Here is a 14585-nt window from a genome sequence, read left to right on the forward strand (position 1 = left end):
GGCAGAGAGAGAGAAAGAGGATCCGAAGCAGGCTCTGCACTGATAGCAGAGAGCCCAATGTGGGGCTCAAACTGGGGCTCTAACTCATGAACCACGAGATTATGACCTGAACTGAAGTTGGATTCTTAACTGACTGAGCCACCCAGGCACCCCATTCTCTTACTTCTTATCAATATTTGGACTAACTCAATTGTAAGGCCTTTAAGAATAAGAATCAGATTTGATGGTTCTTTTGTTATCTTTGCATGAGTTAACACACTTGATATCACAATAGATTTTAAAGAAGTAGTTTGCAGACTTGATTGTATAAAGCAGACTTTATTGTGGTGTGTGATTAAAAGGCAGATTTCTGGGCCAACAACTTCTAGAAATTAACTCTGTAAGGTTAAGGAGGCTTAGGATTCTGCCTATTTTCAGGAATCCTATATAATTGGTTTGCTAGGGTTCTGTAACAAATACCACAGACTAAGTGGCTTTAACAACAGAAATTTATTTTCTCACACTTCTGGAGGCTTAGACTGATGAGGGTGTCAGCAGAGTTGCTTTTTTCTGAGGCTTCATTGGCTTGTAGATGGTCATCTTCTCCTTGCATCTCACATTGTCTTCCTAATAAGTTTTCTCACATAAGCTTATTTTTCAAGGGAAAAAAATAATTAAAAAATATTCCTGAGATTTTGATTCAGTAGATTAGTATGGGGCTGAAGAGTTAGTATTTTTAAGGAATTCGGATTATAATCAGTCTCCTACTGTGTCATACTTGTGAAATGGGTGATTACATAGCCTTTTACCATCTTTGTAGATTAATATTTTTACAGAAGGAAGTGTGGGTTGATTTTAAGCTAGCAAAAAAGACAACATAGGGGGAAAACATGAAAATTGATAAATTTTATTTATTTCCAGTAAGAGAAAATAGAAGGGGTTTTTCCATTAGGAAAGAACTTCTACTATGTTTCATGTCTCTGGTTTCTAACTAGATACTCAGAATGTATTTGATAAGTTGATCAAATCAGATTTCAACCAAACCTAGTGAGGCTTTTTTGGAATTGACTAGAATTTAGGAGAACTAGAAAATCTGCTATGGAAAATCGTGTAGAGGAAAATGTACCTAATTGAAGCCTAGGAAAATAAAAATTTCCTTGAGAAAGAACCATATGTTTCCAACTTATATCATTGCATGGACTGTGTATATCTATGAGTTATTCTCACAGCCATATTGTATGGTTTCCCAGTAAATTGGTTTCATTCAGGTAAGATCATGAAATTGTATTCAGATAATGAATTCTGGTATTCAGGTAAGTGACTTGGTAATCAAGATCAGGAAAATAGAAGTAATTTTCTTTACAAGCAAGATCTTCCTTTTAAAAATAATAAGTTATCAAGATACATAAAGGTGCTTTTCCTATTTTATTTCATGCAATATGTAGATTTTTCTCCTACCTTTTTCTTCTCCCTTCTTTGATGGATTCTCAGCCTAGAAATTGTGGGCGGAAACGCTTTATTAAGTAAAGAACCAGTATCAAGGAACAGAGCATTTCTTTATTTTCAGTGTGAATTGATTTTCCTTTTTGTACTTGGAACGTTGGTGGTGTGTTTAATAAATGTTAATTAAATAATGAGTATTCATATGCTTTTCAGATTTTTATTTTATTCTTGTGACTTGGTTCTTAATAAATTTTTCTCTAGGGAGCATAGTTTTCCTTCCTGGCTAGCTTAATATCAGTTATGTACCCTACCATATTTTAAAGTGACTTTTAGTTTAAACTGCTGATTTCTGAGATTGGAAAAAATAAATTAAGGAAATATCTTTGATCATCCTGGTTTTATCATTGTTCTTTCCTTTTGGTGTCAAAGAAAAAGTTGAATGTTGACATGGATTAACATCAGGATCAAAGAAAATCTCATTTTCTTTTTGATAGTATGTTTTTGGAAACACCTTAATTTTCTCCAAGTCTCCAGATTTTAACCCTTAGGTGCTCTACAACTGCCATTTCCCAACTTGAGGCAAGTTAAAGCTCACAGCCCCAGCATCCCCACTGTGCCTCAAGCAACTATGAGCCTAAACTCCTAAAACAATTGTAGGGTTCCCCACAGTTTCCTTAAAGCTTACCACTATTTGTCAAAGTGGGTTTTGGTCTTTTTGTAGGTTTTTCTTTTTTTTAAGTCCGTTTTCCACTTTGATTTACTCTTCCAGTTTACTCTTTCATCATCTTTCTGCTTTTGAAAGAAAATACATTACAGAAGATAGTCTAATTATTTGAAGTCTCTCTTCATGTGACCATCTAATTGGATATGTTCATATGTCACTCCCTAACTCTTCTAACAAGGCAATCTGGAATCCAGGGATGTTGACTAATTTGTTCTGATCGCAAAGCAAACTGAATCAGTTCAGTCACCGGAGCAATAGTAATCTGGTTGTCTGTTTCTAAAAGCATTGACATTTTATGTGAACAGACCATTTTTGGTTATTTCTTTCCATTCTTTATTTTTTTCTCTTCTGACCCTGCTCTGAGGATGGCTCAGCACTGTAGCAATGGATGGCAGCATAAGCACCTAACACCCCCAGAGAAAGCTCATTCTGGTTAAGGAACCTAGGAAAAGTGGACCTTGTGGCCTAAAGAATGGGTGCACAGGGTGGGCAAGGACTGCCAGGGTCAAGGGTTGGATTTAGGTTGGAATATTTTTTTCTTTCTCTTCTTTTAATGTCTTTTCCCAAGGGCAGCCCCAGTTTCACAGAACTACATGGCAGCACAGGTGGCTCCAACTGTTAAGAAGCCCTATCTTTACCTAGAAGACCAGGAAAAAGGACCATTGGTAGTTGGAGAGTGAGGGAAATTCTAGAGAGGTGAAAGAGCTGAAAACGCACCCACCAGTTCTGTGTATGAAGTGACATAAGTTCCAGGCTCACCCCTAATCTGTGCATGCACAGAACAGGCAAAACAGCAAAGGCTTTGAGAAGTAAAATAAAAACCACCAAACTAAGATAAACAGTTTATTTGTCTATACATATAGTTTATTATGTATGTGTATAGTCTATAACTAAACTATAAACCACTGTCTAAGTCCCAGACCAATCCCTGATATACACATGCATGAGACAGACCCAAACCAATATAACAATGGTTTTGCAAACAACGATACTGGAACCCCTTCCCACAAATGGTAAGGCAGAATAGGTTCAATCTAATTAGAATGATTGTCTGCTTTTAAAAATAAAAACCCTCCAGAGGCTTGTGACTTAGTATACCAAAAATGTCTAAGATACAAACCAAAATTACATGGTAGACAAAGAACCAGAAAAAATGTGACCAACTGTCAAAAAGACAACAGACGCCAAAATGAAGATAACCAAGATGTTGAAATTATCAGACAAAGCCTTTAATGAGCTGTGCTCCATGAGATGGTGGTAAACACTCTTGAAACAAATCAAGGATAGATGTTCTCAACAAAGAAATAAAAACCAAGCAGAATTTTTTTAATGAAAAAAATATCTAAAATAAAAGATTCACTTGATGGGCTCAGTAGTTCTTCAAGTTGAAGGAAAATGATACCACAGGAAAACAAGCAACAAGAATGGGAAATACCTAGGAAATTCTCTTTTCTCAAATTCTTGAATGTAACTATTGTGAACAAAAATTATAATTTGTTGGGATTCTCATTGTTATGTAGATATAATGTACAAGGCAACTTAGAGGAAAGAGTAAAGGGACCTTTGTGGTTATAAGTCTTCTACATTTTCCTTGAAGTAGCAAAATTATTAACCTTAAATGGATTGAGAAAAGTTACATATGTAGTGATTTCTAGAACAACCATTATGATAATACAAGTATAGCCAAAAAGTCAATAAATAAATAAAAATGGAATACTAAGAAGCATTCATATCAAAAAGAGGTCAGGATGATGTTGGGGGAACAGGAAGACCGGTGAAAAAATGTTAGACATAAATCCAACTATATCAAAAACCATACGAAATGTAAATAGACATTTCAAAGTCAGAAATTTTCAGATTGGATTTTGAAATATTTTTTTTAATGTTTTATTTTTCAGAGAGAGAGAGCATGAGCAAGGGAGGGGCAGACAGAGAGGGAGACACAGAATCCAAAGCAGGCTCCAGGCTCTGCTGTCAGCACAGAGCCCAATGCGGGCCTTGAACTTAAGAGCCGCGATATCATGACCTGAGCCAAAGTCGGATGCTTAACCAACTGAGCCACCCAGGCGCCCCCAGAATGGATTTTTTAAAAAGCAAAAACTTAAATATATGTTGCCTACAAGAAACCTAGCTTAGATAGATAGAATGACACAGATGAGTAAAAGGACTGAAAAACTATGCAAATGCTTTTTTTAAGTTGGAGTGGTTTTATTAATATCAAAGTGCATTCCAGGACAAGGAGAATTCCATAATGATAAAGGGATTAATCCCCAAAAAGACAACAATCCTAAAAGCATATGTCGGGGCGCCTGGGTGGCCCAGTCGGTTAAGTGTCCGACTTCGGCTCAGGTCATGATCTCGCGGTTTGTGAGTTCGAGCCCCGCGTCAGGCTCTGTGCTGATGCCTCGGAACCTGGAGCCTGCTTCGGATTCTGTGTCTCCCTCTCTCTCTCTGCCCCTCCCCTGCTCATGCTCTCTGTCTCTAAAAAAATAAATGTTAAAAAAAAATAAAAATAAAAAAAAGCATATGTACCTTGTAGTGAATTGACCTACAAGATTCCCATTTACTGGTATTCTTGTATTGTGTAAACCCCATATCTTAAGGGTAGTTTGGAGACCTGTAACTTGATTTCTAACCAATAGAATATGGCAAAAGTGGGGGATTCAATACCATGGTTATGTTACATTGTATAATAGATGTCATTCCCATAATTTTATTACATTATATAAGACTCCATCTTCCTAGAAGATTTGCTCTCTATCCCCATCCCCCACCTTCCTGCTCGTGACTATCTTTGAAGAATCCAGCTGACATGAATCCCAGAGCTGCAAGGAAATGAATTCTCCAAACAACCTGACTTTGGAAGTGGATCCTTATTCAGTCAAGTCTCAGATGACAATCCAGCTCTGGCCAACACCTTTATTAAAAATGCAGAAGACCCAGCTAAGACAGGCCCAGCCCAGACTCCCAACACACATAAAGGAAAAGATGGAGTGAGGAGAGAGAGAAAGAGAGAGCATATCAGTATCTACATAAAAATATCACTGAAGATGCAGAATTACTGAGGTTTTTAAAAAAGGCTTCAGAAATAAACAGGTTTGGATTCCAACTTCATTTACCCGTGTTTTTGACTTTAACTAGCCTTGTGTGAAAACTGCTTAAGTGATGATTTTCTTCATCATAAACAAGGATAATAATCATTCCTCATAAGATTGCTGAGAGAAATAAAATGAGCCTGGGTGGCTCAGTTTGTTAAGCATCTGACTCTTGATTTCAACTCAGGTTATGATCTCAGTCATAGGATTGAGCCCTGCATCAGGCTGGGCTATGGAACCTATGCTGGGCATGGAACCTGCTTAAGATTCTCTCTCCCTTTCCCTCTACCACCTCATTCTCCTGCTCATGCTCTCTCTCACTCTCTAAAAACAAAACAAAACAAAACAGGAAACCTACAGCCAATATTGTACTTATTAGTGAAAGATGAAATGTTCTTTCTTTTAAAACAGGAAGCAAGGTAAGGATGTCCACTCTCACTATTTCTATCTGTCATTGTTCTGGACCTCCCAGCCAGTGCAATAATACAAGGAAAATAAATAAAACGTATCCAAATCAGAAAGTGTGAACTAAAACTATCTGTATCCACAGATAGAATGATTTCTACATAGAAAATTACAAGAAATCTTTAAAAAAAAAAAAAACTCTCTTAGAAATATATACATGAGGGGTGCCTGGTGGCTCAGTCGGTTAAGTGGCCGACTTCGGCTCAGGTCATGATCTCGCGGTCCGTGAGTTCGAGCCCCGCATCGGGCTCTGCTGACAGCTCAGAGCCTGGAGCCTGTTTCAGATTCTGTGTCTCCCTCTCTCTGACCCTCCCCCGTTCATGCTCTGTCTCTCTCTGTCTCAAAAATAAATAAACGTTAAAAAAAAAAAAAGAAATATATACATGAGTTTAGCAAATAGAATCTTGGAATTACAAGATCAATATACAAAAATCGTATTTCTGTCTACTACTAATGAATAATTGGAATCCAAAATGTTAAAAATAGCATCATTCACCATAGCACCAAAAAAATAGGTATTAATCTAACAAAATATGTGCAGCATCTGTGTGCTGAAAACTACAAAGAACAGTAAAAGAAATCAAAGATAACCTAAGTAACTGGAGGGATATATTTATTCCTCAATTGAAAGATAATATTGTCAAGATGTCAGTTCTCTCAGAACTCATCTAAAGTTTCAACAAAATCCACATCAGAACTCTAAAGGATTTTTCTGTAAATAATGTGCTGATTCTAAAACTTATACTGAAAGGCAGTGAAACTAGATTGGTCCAAAAGATTTTAAAAAGCAGAATTGGATTCATACCTTCTGATTTCAAGAATTACGGTAAGTCTACAGTAATCAAGATAGCATGGTATTGGCAAAAGGGTAGGAATATACCTCAGTGGAAATTGGCCCACAAAAATATGGTCAATTGATTTTTTTTCTTTTTACAAAGGTGCAAAGGCTATTTGATTAAGAAAAGGTTATCTTTTTTTTAACTAGTGATGCTAGAACAATTACATACATAAATGCAAATAAAATTAATTTTGCCCTTAAAAATGAATTTCAAATGAGTCATAGATATAATGTAAAACATAAAACCTAGGACACTTCTTGAAGAAAATATAGGAAGAAAAATCTTTGTGATCTTAGGTTAGGCAAAGAGGTTAGGCAAAATGAATATTTATATAGTTTAATAAGTAATTGCCAAAAAGTGGAAACAATCCTAATACATTTTATTTTTTCTAAGTTTGTTTGTTTGTTTGTTTGTTTATTTTGAGCAGGGGGAGGGGCAGAGAGAGAGGGAGAGAAAGAGAATCCCAAGCAGGCCCTGCCATGTCAGCACAGAGTCCTATGTGCAGCTCAAACTCATGAACCATGAGATCATGACCTGAGCTGAAGTCAGACATTTAACCAACCCTGGGAATGGGGGTTAGGCACCTCAACCCTAATATATTTAAATTGTTGGGTGGATAAACAGACTAGTTCTTCCATACAGTGAAATACTACTCAGCAATAAAAGAATAAGCTAGTAATACACACACTTGTGCGAATCTAGACATTATGATGAATGAGAGTAATGAGCCTCAAAAGTTTCCATTTTGTGATTCCATTTACATGACCTTTTGGAGAATGGAAAACAGATCAGTAGTTGCCAGGGATTGTGGGTGAAAAGAATGAAGGGATGACAAAGAAAATTAGGGCATTTCTTTGAGGTGACAGAACTTTCTGTATTTTTATTCTAGTGGTGGTTGTCAAAACTCATAGGACCATACACCAAAAAGTGAATTTTATTGCATGTAAATTAAATTTTTTAAAAATAAAGATGTACAGCCCCTGTACATAAGACACTTCACTCTCGAATTTATTTACTTAATTCACAGTTTCTGCCATACTAAAACCTCCAACAGGGCCATACTTGATTCTTAACACTAAGAATTTCTAGCCCAAGGATTTGAGCTATCCTTTTCTTAACAGCTCCGAGATCTGTGTGGGAGAGCTTGAGCTAAGTCAATTATTAGAGAATATGTGAAAAGAGTGGTTCAGCCAGATCCAGCTGACCACCAGCATCAGATGTGTGAATGATGCCAACTTGAAACATACAGCCCCAGGCAGGCCACCAGCTAATTACCATTGTGTAAGTGACAGCAAGTGAGACTAGCGAAGAACTGCCCAGCTGAATCCAATCCAAATTGCCAAAGCACAGAATTGTGAATAAAATGGTTACTGACTTAACTACCATATTTTAGGGTAGTTTGTTACACAGTATTAGATAACTGACATGAAGCAATTATATCACAATCCCCGCCACCCTAAACATTTTTTTCAGTTTTAGAGATCATACAGGAAATCCTTTGGTCTCTAGAAAAAAAAAAAAAAAAATATTAGTAGTTAATTGTTAAAATCTCTACAAATGGTGTTTTCCTGCATTAAGGGTAATAAATTATTCTAGCCATATCTATAGTAATATGTTCTTCCTTTGTAGTTCTATTTTAAGACAGATGTTCAGAAATTAGTATACAGAGGAGGTCAAAGATGAGAGTAAGAGAGCTGAAGGAACCAATAACCTATAGAGGACAGAGAGAGACTAAGGTGGGGCGGGGGATGGGGGGGCATGGTGGCTGCTTTTAAATATTTGATGGACTTTTTAAAACTCTGAGTTGTTTCAAAGCCAGAAATTGGATTAATATGTAGAAGTTAAAGGAAGAAATGTTTCTGATTCAATATCAAGGAAGTATTCTCTAACATGAGAGTTGATCAAAAGTGAAGTGTACTGCCTCAAAAATCAGTGAGATGACCATCATGAGGAATTTTCAAACAAGCTGAATGGTCGCATCTTAGAAATATTTTCTGTACTGGGTATGCAGGTTATTTCTATACAGAGTGAGACACTGTACTAGATAATTTTCCTAAATTTCCTTCAGGTTCTGAGTTTCTTTAATTATTTGGCATCACAGGAATCATCACTATGTTTGCCACCTTGGACTTTTAAACTTACTGGCTTTTGATATTTAACCAGACTTTCCGGATATGCCCTGATGCAGGCAGCCAAACAAAGTTGTTTTTCCTCATAATCTGTAGGAATGGGGACTTCCTTTGATAACTGAATCCAAACAAGCTGGAGATATTTTCTCTCCCCTGCCCACAGCTTTTGTCAAATGACCATGTGTACCAGGAATTGTTTCAAAGGACAGAGAAAAAGGTTCACCTTCAGCCCCCTCCTGCCCTGCTAAGTCTGGACTGCAAACAGGGCCAGTTTCATGGTCATGAGAACTATGCAATTGCAATGGGTCCCATTCTTGGTTTAATGATCTGTTATCACTGCTTTGAAATTTTTAATAGTTTATGAATAAGGGGACCCACAAATTCTGTAGCCAGTCCTGACTACAATTTTTATCTATAGTTCCTCACCACCCACTCCCTCCTTGTTATTTTAGACTGACTCCTGTCTTTAGGTGGAATAGGCCTCTCTCTCAAGTCCTCTACTGCCTAATGGCCAATTCCCTTAGCCTCTCCTTAATCATCATACATTTTAATCTGACTAGAGTATCTGATATTGTTGACAGATCATACTTTTAAATTCTCTGTTTGGTTTCCATGACTCTATGGAAACCATAGAGCATGGTTTTCTTCTTATCTCTGAACTTGTTTGATAAAGCCAAGTAGAATAATGGATGAAATTAGTAGTCACATTACATGCCTCTGGGCTTTTCTCTCTCTAGAAAGGGCCAATACTCTATCCACTAGGATATATTGGTACTCCCTTTTTTTCCACAGGGTTAGTGACAAAATGGCATCCAAATCGATAAATTTAAAGGCTGAACTACATTCCTACCTGGCTGGTATTACAAATCATATACGGTGGGTGAGAGTGGGGGCAGGGGGTTATTGTTTTGTTTTGCTTCATTGACACAGTTGACACACATTGACACACTTCATTGACACAGCAATGAAGTGAAGAACATACCAAGGTGTTCATCAGTTGAATATATAAATGGTCGTAAATTTCCTCGAGTCTCCTTCATGAAATAATCAATGACGCTGAACAGGTTTGGGAGCGTTACCTGTTTAAAGAAAGTGAGAGTAGGCTCAGTGTCATCTGTGTAAAGATAGAGTAAGAGAAAGCTCGCGTGAAATTTAATGAAGACTACTGTGAATTCCTGATCTCTAGAAAAACACATCAATACCTCACTTCAATGAGGTATTGAATGAATGGCCAAGGTTTACTTACCCATGCATTGTATTTCTCTTTTATAATATCTAATTCCCTGTTGAGAAATTTCCCTTTTCCCATTTGGATACATTTTGGTGGACAATAATTTGGTATGCTGCTTTTCCCCAGTTACCAGATAAGAATGTGACTCAGGCTAGGCCAGAAATTTGAACTTGAGTAGAGGAACAAGAAAGGATAGTAGATTCCTAATTAGATGGTTCTTACTACAGTTGACCCTTGAACAACAGGGGGTTAGGAATGCCAACCCCATGCACTCAAAATTCCATGTTATAATTTTTGATTCCTCCCAGAATTAAACACTAATACCTACTGTTGACCAGAAGCCTTACCAATAACATAGTTGATTAACACATACTTAGTATATGTATTATATACTGTATTCTTCCAGTAAAGTAAGCCAGAGAAAAGGAAATGTTATTAAGAAAATCACAAGAAAAATATATCTACAGTACTACTCTTTATTTAAAAAAAAAAAAATCCACATGTAGGTGGACCCAGGCGCTTCAAACCCATGTTGTTCAAGGGTCAACCATACAAGTAACTGCTTCCTAGTCCCTGAAGGTCTTCCAGCTTTCCAGTCATTTTATATGCTTCCTATGTTCTTAAATAAATCCTTTTTTGCTTAAGTTAGTTATTTGGTTTCTTCCATTTGAAAACAAAGAACAGTTAAAGCTGGAAAATTTAGCACTTTAATATCTCACTGGAACAGGATCATTTACTTGACTAAAAGTAGCTGAAAAGTGTTGCCACCCCCAAGCTAATATTTTTACTTTTTTTCCTATAATTTATTTATTTTTTATAATTTACATCCAAGTTAGTTAGCACATGGTGCAACAATGATTTCAGGAGCAGATTCCTTAAGCCCCTTTCCCATTTAGCCCATCGTCCCTCCCACAACCCCTCCGGTAACCCTCTGTTTGTTCTCCATATTTATGAGTCTCTTATGTTTTGTCCCCCTCCCTGTTTTTATATTATTTTTGCTTTCCTTCCCTTATGTTCATCTGTTTTGTCTCTTAAAGTCCTCATATGAGTGAAGTCATATGATATTTGTCTTTCTTTGACTAATTTCGCTTAGCATAATACCCTCCAGTTCCATCCATGTAGTTGCAAATGGCAAGATTTCATTCTTGTTGATTGCCAAGTAATACTCCATTGTGTGTGTGTGTGTGTACACACACACACACACACAGACACACACACATACACACCACATCTTCTTTATCCATTCATCCATTGACAGGCTATTTTTGCTATTTTTGCTATTATTGATAGTGCTGCTATAAACACTGGGGTGCATGTGCCCCTTTGAAACAGCACACCTGTATCCCTTGAATAAATACCTAGTAGTGCAATTGCTGGGTTGTAGGATAGTTCTATTTTTAATTTTTTAAGGCACCTCCATACTGTTTTCCAGAGTGGCTACACCATTTTGCATTTCCACCAACAGTGCAAAAGAGATCCTCTTTCTCAGCATCCTCATCAACATCTGTTGTTGCCTGAGTTGTTAATGTTAGCCATTCTGACAGGTGTGAGGTGATATCTCAATGTGGTTTTGATTTGTATTTCCCAGATGATGAGTAATGTTGACAAGCTAATATTTTTATAAAAGTAAAATCAGGTTAAGCCTGAATATCCCTGGTAACCTTGAAAAAGAAAAAGAATTCATAGAATGACAATCTGGTTGAGGGGTAGTGTTAGGGAGTGTGGAAGGTGAAAGAACAATCCAGGGGATTGTTCAGGCTAATTATGGATAAACGAGCCCCAGTTCACCAGTCACAGAGGTACATTCTTATTCCTGATTGCTTCCAGTCAGTTGGTATTTGGGTTATCCCTGAGCAATCTAGTTCTTTGTTTCCTTCATTAGAATTTTTTGAAAAAGCCCTGGCAGTCATGGATGTGAGAACTGAGAAGCTTTGAGAGACATTTATGGCAAAGATGTAAGTGGGATGTACAAATCGGCAGGTTCTCTCCTTTTGGCAAAGGTCACCACTGCATTCAAAGAATTATGGTCTAAACATTAATAATTCAACCATACAGAGGCGCCTGGGTGGCTCAGTCACTTAAGCGTCCGACTTCGGCCCAGGTTAGGATCCCATGGCTCCTGCGCTCGAGCCACATCAGTTTCTCTGCTGTCAGTGCACAGTCAGCTTTGGATCCTCTGTCCCCCTCTCTCTGCCCCTCCCCTGCTCACTCTCTCTCTCTTTCAAAAATAAACATTAAAAAAAAATTCAACCATACTGTCCCTTTCTCTATTTGATTAACACAGTGGGCCTAGAGAGGCAGAGGCATTAAGAAGAACTTAATTTTAGAGAAGTTAAAATAAGTATCTTCAAGACTCATCAGTTCCATTTATGTCATATCACTTTTCTGGTCCGATCTTCCCTGCCACTGCAGCCTAAGATCACACAACTATATTCCCTTTTCTGGCATCCGGGACCATAGCCACATTACTACATTTTCATTGGTTGAGATGAATGTAAATGCCAGTTTTCTAACATCTATAACAGGCATTACCTCAAGGTAATGGTGAAGATGAAATTAAATGGTATCGGGGTGGGGTGGAGGGCGCCTGGATGGCTCAGTCTGTTAAGTGTCCAACTTCAGCTCAGTTCATTATCTCATGGCTCATGGGTTCCAGCCCCATGTCAGGCTCTGTGCTGACAGCTCAGAGCCTGGACCCTGCTTCGGACTCTGTGTCTCCCTCTCTCTCTCTGTCCCTCCCCTGCTTTCATTCAGTCTCTCCCTCTCTCACAAAAATAAATAAACATTAAAATTAATTAATTAAATGGTATCGGTAAAGTACTTAGCTCTCTAATACAGTGACTTTGTGATTCTGATATTATATCATTAGCCCCATGGTAAGTTGGTTGGGATAACAGAGGGGCTGCAGATCAAGAGCAAACCATTTCTTCATGATTATGTTGCTATTATGACAGGCATTTCTGAACTTCTGCATGATGGGTATAAGAGGACTAGGCACGCACAGAATTTTTCCCTTTAGAAATAAGTGCATTGAGGGGCGCCTGGGTGGCGCAGTCGGTTAAGCGTCCAACTTCAGCCAGGTCACGATCTCGCGGTCCGTGAGTTCGAGCCCCGCGTCGGGCTCTGGGCTGATGGCTCGGAGCCTGGAGCCTGTTTCCAATTCTGTGTTTCCCTCTCTCTCTGCCCCTCCCCCGTTCATGCTCTGTCTCTCTCTGTCCCAAAAATAAATAAACGTTGAAAAAAAAATTTATAAAAAAAGAAATAAGTGCATTGAAATATATATAGTTGGAGGATGTACAACAGATGTTTAACAAAAAAATATTCTCTCCCTGAAGCAACTCTATTGATAAAGAGTGCAGAGAAACAAAAGTAGAAAGAATTCTTAGCAGATTATCTTCTACTGTGCCACATCCCCCTGCGCTTATACCTCACTTCTTACCCTGACATTTGCCACGTTCAGGCCTCCTTAACATGGCTGTTTTTCACCAGCACTATGTTCCTAGGCAAGGGGTCTACTTTTCTACCTTTCTTTGAATTCTATAAGGTAGATTTAGGGAAAAGCAGAAGAAAATTCATCAAAAACAAGGAAATAGCTACTTACAGGTTTTTCCAGTTCAATGGTGTAGTTTTTTCCTACACTCATCACTTTGTAGTGCTTGATTCTTGGCATGCTAAAATGAAAAAAAAATGTTACTCTCCATTTGAGTATATTACTGGATCAAATCAAACTAAAGTGAGTATAAAATATCACCTGTACAGTAAAACCTATGTATCCATTCCCATAGTTAGGAGAAAAAAAAAGGGGGTTTTATTTCATTATTTACCTGGTTCTGTATGTCTCTTTTGGGGGGTTATATGCTAGGGATATAGGAAACCTGAGTCATTGAGTGGGTGAATGAATAACTAAAAAAAAAAAAAAAAAAAAAAAAGGAATCAAGAACAGAAAATCTTTCAGGCTCTGAAATCATTTTTTAATGCTAATAATTTACAAAGCAGGCAACATTATAAGATCCTATGTAGGCACATACAAATCAAATATATATCCTCTATAATAAAAGGGAAGTAGAAAAAATTGCTGAAAGCAAATTACTTTCTACTCCACCTTATCACTATCCTAGCAGAAATCCCTGAATGGCTGTTCTTCCTGCTAGCTCATATACCACTCTGGATATCCACTAACTTCAGGGCTGACTTAGAGACAGGGAAAATGCTCAGTATTAGGTACTATATGAATGTAGGAGACAATGTAAGTACAGCAGAGGAATCATAATGCGATTCCTCTTCTGTGGTCACATAGCACTCTAAATTATTACCACCCCAAACACATGGTATTTTACTGACTAGAATTGCTTAAGAACAAGAAGCACAGAATAGAAATTCACCTTTGTCTTCCAGCATTAGGCACACGATAAATATTTATGAAACTGAAATTTTAAAATATTGCAAGCTCATCTTAAAGTGCTATTTGATAGAATTAATTTATATTGAGAGAAGCCAGTAGGTTTGCCTTGAATTCCCTTGATTCATATGACAACAGTGTCACAACCAGGACTTCTTCTAATGTTGAAAAGTTAAAAGCATTTATTACACTGCCATTTGCTTGAAAGAGAAACTAATTCAACATCACACAGAAGCAATCTAAAAGCTGTCTATCAGGTTAAGTTTGTTAGCAGGGCCTCC

General features: G+C 37.6%; 1 protein-coding gene across 2 annotated transcripts in view; it reads right to left on the reverse strand.

The window, feature by feature from the left end:
• Positions 1 to 7398: 7398 nt before the first annotated feature.
• Positions 7399 to 14585, reverse strand: part of STAP1 (signal transducing adaptor family member 1) — a 47221-nt gene continuing 40034 nt past the window's right edge. Inside the window, exons 9-11 of one of the 2 annotated variants that reach the window (XM_043572577.1) lie at positions 13507 to 13576; positions 9657 to 9753; positions 7399 to 8050 (exon numbers count right to left, since the gene is read on the reverse strand). In XM_043572577.1, the coding sequence (XP_043428512.1) occupies positions 8028 to 8050; positions 9657 to 9753; positions 13507 to 13576 (190 nt within the window). In that variant the 3' untranslated portion in view covers positions 7399 to 8027. Of the gene's footprint in view, positions 8051 to 9623; positions 9754 to 13506; positions 13577 to 14585 lie in introns of those variants that run through there. The other variant, XM_043572576.1, reaches the window with a different exon arrangement.

Source organism: Prionailurus bengalensis, chromosome B1, assembly GCF_016509475.1.
Source record: "Prionailurus bengalensis isolate Pbe53 chromosome B1, Fcat_Pben_1.1_paternal_pri, whole genome shotgun sequence".
In the NCBI taxonomy this organism is placed as follows: Eukaryota; Metazoa; Chordata; class Mammalia; order Carnivora; family Felidae; genus Prionailurus; species Prionailurus bengalensis.